Genomic DNA, 6,000 nt, shown 5'->3' with positions numbered 1-6,000 from the left:
TGTGGCTCTGAAGTTACAAGAGCAGGTGCAGGGGCTCAGGTCGCCGGGAGACATTGTTATCACATCCAGATTTAGGGCCATGCCGCGTGTCTGGGCCCAGGAGATGTCTTTACCTTGACTGATTCTTGTTTCCTGCTTCCAGGTGAGACAGCATCTGACAGGTGAGTAGAGAGACCCCTGTGGGTTAGATATTAAAAATGATGGAGGGTGGTCCAATCAGGTGGTACCTTTTCCCAGTTTTAGGGTCTTGGGCCAGTTGCCAGCTTTTCTGTGTCCCAGTTTCCTCACCAGTGCAACTGGGCACGGTGATCCTTACTCCATAAATGGGTTTGAAGATTTCAGGGGATGAGTGCCCAGGCACCACTGATGGTGACTGACAGTGTAGGCAGTTATTAGCCGATTAAGTCTGCTTGCTTTATAATTATCTGCTCAACAATGAGAGGCAACAGCAGGATACTACGCCCAGACCACAGTAAGATGGACATAATGTGCAGAAAGAGATGTAGAAAGCATTCCTTTTAAGAACACTTGTAAAATGTGTATGCGCCACGACAAGTGAATTTAAAGAACTGTTTCTAAGGAGTCAAGTCAATTTTCTGCTCAGAATGTGGTTTGAGTAGAAGCATTTGAGTCTGTCTCTGAAGGGTCCAGGGCCTTTCATGAGATGAGGACAAGGGTCTCCACACAGTAGCCTGAAAACCGTCCCAACAACACGCCTGCAATTTTTATTTCCTACCGTGCCTCACAGGTGCAGCCCCGAACACAAGTGTGTTGCCTTCGTGTGAGAAATGCTCGTTGTTTGAACTGGTGGAATAAGTTGTCTCTAGTGGATGTCTGGTCTTGTCATTCTGCGGTTTTGGATCTTTCTCTGGCACTCTGAGGTCTGCGGGTAGAAGTTCAGCTCCTCAGCTTGGACGTCCATGACTCTCTCTCCCACTGACCCGGGCTTCTCGCCTCTTCTCCCATCTCACCAGCTTTCGGATGTTTTAATCCCCTTCCGTTGTTTGGTGGGTACCTGCCTCACCACCGCCCTTTGCACGTGCTGCCCACGCTGCCTGCAATGCCTGTCCTCGGGTTTGCCCGGCTCACCTGGGACCAGCACTTTTCCCGGGAAATCAGAGGCAAGGAGGTCCCCTTCCCACTGTTCCCACAGGAGCCCGTGTCCCCAGTCGTAACACCGTCACTCATTTCATCGCCCCAGGCTGAACGCACGTGGAGGTGGGCGGGCGCACACGCCTCCGACAGCACGTGTGTCGTGTGGGTCGGTCTCACTCCCCATTCTCTTCTTATTTCCAGTAGGACTGGCTCCTTCTCTGATGCGTTCGGTGACAGGGATGCAGACACTGCTCACTGAGGTAAGATCCCAGGCAGAGAAGGGGCACGTACTCTGCAAGGGGAGCAAGGAACGGGGAGCGGGCTGCATTGTGATCCACTTACGCAGGACAGCCCACGCGCGCGTCCTGTGCACACAAACGCGGGGACTGAGAGCAAGCTGCCCTTCCTGTGCGTTAACCGCTGTGTGCCACCCCCTGTGGCACGAAGGTCTACCCGGGGACCCCAGCTTTCCTCTGGGGCCCCAGACCTCCCTTCAGGTAAGTTTGCTTTATCACAATGGTTATGTAGGTTTTTCCCACATTGAGTATAAATGGAGATCAGTCCCAGAGAGGTGTAAAAGTGAGCAGAAACTGGAAAATGAGACTAAGCTGATGGTTGGACATGAGATAGGAAAAACATACAAACAAAGGAGTTGCTGTCAAGAATTATTACTATTTTCCTGTAATTGGAGTTCCGCTGGCTTGTCTGAACAGACAGGCACCCTCAGCACTCAGAGCAGAGCTGGAATCGGGGGCGTGGGGCCTCTGCCCACCGCTCGCTAGATGCAGGTGTTTCCTGCTGCTGCCGGCAGGGGCTTCCGGACATCGAAAGCTCCTGCGGTCCTGGATGTGTATTCCCTTCCTGACCCACGGCTGGGATGGCTCACCAACTGGCAAAAGAAAAAAAATCCTGTCCACTTGGAGTGAAAAAGTAAGCCAAGCAGACTGGTTGATAGACTCGAAAGCATCAGAGTCCCTCAGAGGCCCAGGTGTGCCCTCCCTGCACTGAGCTCCTCCGGGATTGTGATTCTCAGAGCTTGAGAAAGACCACAGAGAAACTCATTATCAATTTTTATTTCCTACCATACACCAAATGTACAGCACTGAACACAATTGGTTGCTTTGATGTAAGAAATATTAATTGTTTGAAGAAACAGTATACAAACTACTTCAAATTAAAAAAAATGCATACATCATTGCCTTTTTGTTGTTTACAAAAGACCCGATTTACAGTATCGATCATTAACATAGTTGAAAGGAAAAAAAGTTTCAGTGCACATTACAAAATACATCAAGTACAAAGGAGGCAAATAAATACAAACGTACGTCACAAAACATCCTGTCCGAACTAGGCAAACACAAACCAATTAACCTGAAGTCATAGTAAATTATGGCAATAAATACATAGGTTGGTAAGAGATTTCTTTTAAATTAAATAAAATATATAACAAACTTGTTAAAATATTTAGCAAATTAAACTTTTGTCTTTGTAATAAGTGAACTCATTTGTATGCAACTATCAAGTATCGTATAGTAAAATGTCTGCAAGTACATAACTTTAATAGAAAATTTCGTTTGGTGTCTCATTTATAATAGACAGCACATATGGTAGCTCTTTTTTTTTTAAGTTGATTTTTAAATAAACACCGTTCCTACCTAAGAACAGACATCTCATTTTCACTAGACTAGGAGTCGAGGATTCAAATGAACCCCAAACCGAAGTTCAGCCCCACGTAGCACAGAGCACCGACCGCAGTGTCACGGGGTGCGGTCGCTGTCCGCGGTACTTCAGTCTGTGCCGTAGCGGCAACTACAGCGGAACACAGCAAGCCTGTGAGTGCCATTGCATTCAGTGCACACGTCCATGAGGCTAGGAAAAATAAGCACTTTGTCACAGCACAGAAATCAAGCCCATTTACACGGAGGCACGTCGCACACCAGGCGTGTGTGCACAGCAGAAAGGCAGTTGAGCTGGTTGTCTATACCTTCTTCTTAAAAAAAATAAATATAAAAAAACTTTTGAAACAATGCTTAACTACTTTACAATCCCTGAAATAGACATTGCCTTTACGATAGCAACTACTAAACTCTGATCCATCCGGAAATTCAAGGTCGCGGGCTCAACGTCGTGTCGGTGAGTGTGTGTGGGTGTGTGCCTGTGGGCGTGCGTGTGTGTACTGTGCAGCACGTGTAGCCCCGCAGAAAGACTTCTACCAACTTGGATGCTGTCTGGTTGTCGAGGGAGGCTGAGACAGCGTCGCCAGCGCTCAAAGCAACGACTGAGATCCGGGTAACATTTTTGCAAGTGTGACTATTTTTTCCATTCCTTTCCAGTCAACCCAGTAAGATAAATGCTATTTCAGGGGATTTGGTATCTACACGGTTTTCCATTTGGATGCGTTTGCATTTGCCAAGTACAAACCTACGTCATCACCCCTTGTGCGTTGTACCAACGTGGGGAAGGAAAGCCTGGCCGGTCACATCAAGTCTTCCTTCTTGTCTTGGGGTAAGAGTTGCCAACTATCTGATTTAACTTGAAAAACAAATAGACAAATCTGCGTCACTAAAAACCTTGCTCCTTTAAAACATTCCAAACAAATAATTCATTTTAACTGAAACTCCATAGCCAAGTCGAATCCTTTGCTGATTGCTCTATTTAATTATTGCTGACAAATTCAGAACCGGCTGATTTCCAGTCTCCTGTGCTTCTGTGAGGGCGCACACCCCACCAGTGGGCGTCCTTTACCTTGTGTGCACCTTGCCCAAGCGCATTTATAAATACGAAGCCAGTGAGGGGGGAGGGGGCAGAAGTGTGCAATAAAAATCAAACTGGACCCTAGTGCAGTCCTTAGACAAGGATTTCCTTCATACTTTTCCGTCTTTCATTTAAACCCAGCAAGATATGTGATTTGACAATAGTATTTCTATTTAAATTCTATTGGAAAATAAATTAATAAACACACTTGTAAAAATATGGCAGACTTCAAAATGCAGTTAAAGATAAAAAAAACTCTTTGATTAGAAATAAATAAAATATAAAAATGTCACATTTATTTTACATATACTTTACAAAAAGAAAAACCCAGAGAGAGTGCAATGAAGAAAAAAAAGAAAAACATACGAAAATAAATAAGATCTAATATTTGACTGCATTGCGTTTAATCCAAAGAGTTTATCATAGATTTTTTTTCCTTTTCACGTCAGCTGGGGGAGAATTAGTGCAATGGTGCAGTTGTAAACGCAGGGCGGCACCTGCCCGCCTCAGCGGCGAGCCCCGGTCACATCCGGCGGTGTGGCTGCGGGGGCGAGCCCCCACCCTCAGTGCGTGGTCCTTCCTACACGTGGATGCCTCTGACCGCCTGTTTGATGCTCTCCAGCAGAGCCTTGCACTCCGGGGAATGGTCCCGCTCCAGATTGCTGTACATGTCTGTGAGCGTGTTGACGTAGGCCTCGAAATTCTGCTCACTGATGGGCCCCTAAATGGGGACAAGACACATTGCACCATACACATGATCCAGGCTGTGGGGAACGGGGACCACGGGCATGGGAAAGCGTGTGACCCTGGCATCTGGGAGGAATGCAGGCATCTGGGGAGACGCAGAGACTAAGTGGGTGCTGCTCCCTCTTCACTCGGTTAATGGGGTTAGTGTGCCCAAATGCTCCCGTTCTGTGGTCAGTTTGCAGCCACAGCAGGTGGACGTCTGGCTGCTGGGCTGGGCCACTCACAGCTGCACCGTGAATCCCGACAGGGAGGCTCAGCCCGATGTGCGGTGCGCAGCACAGAGACACTGTTTGCGGGAGGTGAGTGTGGACGGGGTGGGGAGGAAGGCTTTGCCGGCACCAGAAGTTCCCACTGACAGCTCTGGGCTGGAATTTAAGGAATTTACGGTGGGACAAGTTGCTCAGTCACCAGCTGCCTAGTGGGAGTGTGTCCTCATCTCCTCCTTTTGTCCGTCTTCCCCTGAGGGTCACAGTCATAGGCTTATTCATTTATTTATTTTAAAACCTCTCTGTCTTTCTGGGTGGAATGTTGGATTCACAACATCAGGGTCTGTTCGCCTCTGATTCTTTGTGTGTGTGTGCTGGTATCTCCTTTGCCTAATGTGGGACTTCAGAGAACAGCCCCAGATGTGGGGCAGATGTGGAAACTGCACAAGAGAGTATGAGGGACTGAGGGGCGGGGAGGGAGCGCCGCTCAGCCACTTTTGGGTGCGTTCCCCAGCTTTTTGCAGCCGTGCCACCCTGACCTCTCAAGAGGTTGGAAGACAGGACTTGTGAGAGGTCTGAACACTAAGGAGCAGTAACACCACTGTCACCGCTGGCTTTCCCAGCGTGAAGCTGACTGTGTGGTGCTCAGCGAGGCACTGATCTCTCAGCGCTGTCTGACCCTGACTTCTGTCCCTGTGTCGTTTCTGCTGTAGTTTCGTGAGTTTCTAGCTCGCCGAGGACGCACGTGGCAGAGAGAAAGGCGCCACGCTGCAAAGCCAGGTCACTTCGCTCGCGCTGGCTTTGGAACCTTCGGTTAAATTACGTAGGTCTCTGAGCCTCGAGTTTGTCACCCATAGGATAGGAGACTGGTGCTCGGATGAACTGTGAACGGTCAGTGTGGTCAGCCCCCAGATCACCACGAGCGTGCCGTGTACAGAACTATGCAAGGTACGGCTTATCTCCTACGGTTAATGGTTCTCACAGCACCGTCGAGAAAAGTGTTACAGAATCCAAATGTCAAGTAAGAGTTAGACAAACGTTAAGGAATAACATTACAGTAACATCCAATAATTACCTTACTATTGGCCATAAAGTGACAGCTTATTTTCCTTTTGTTTTTTTATTACATTATTTTTAAAAAATTATTGATGTTTTTTACTTGTCAAGAGACATATTTGGAATATGTCAAGGTGGGCGC

The 6,000-nt window shown here is 47.8% G+C and overlaps 1 protein-coding gene across 3 annotated transcripts in view; it reads right to left on the bottom strand.

Moving 5' to 3' along the window:
* Positions 1 to 2,153: 2,153 nt before the first annotated feature.
* The window catches only part of LOC102517823 (ST18 C2H2C-type zinc finger transcription factor), an 84,934-nt gene continuing 81,087 nt past the window's right edge, over positions 2,154 to 6,000 (bottom strand). For 2 of the 3 annotated variants that reach the window (XM_032470075.1, XM_032470076.1), the window contains exon 21: positions 2,154 to 4,570. In XM_032470075.1, the coding sequence (XP_032325966.1) occupies positions 4,430 to 4,570 (141 nt within the window). In that variant the 3' untranslated portion in view covers positions 2,154 to 4,429. The remainder of the gene's footprint in view (positions 4,571 to 6,000) is intronic. The other variant, XM_032470077.1, reaches the window with a different exon arrangement.

Source organism: Camelus ferus, chromosome 29, assembly GCF_009834535.1.
Source record: "Camelus ferus isolate YT-003-E chromosome 29, BCGSAC_Cfer_1.0, whole genome shotgun sequence".
NCBI classification, from domain to species: domain Eukaryota; kingdom Metazoa; phylum Chordata; class Mammalia; order Artiodactyla; family Camelidae; genus Camelus; species Camelus ferus.
The sequence above is the reverse complement of the archived record's forward strand: the minus strand, read 5'-3'. Positions and strand labels throughout refer to the sequence as shown.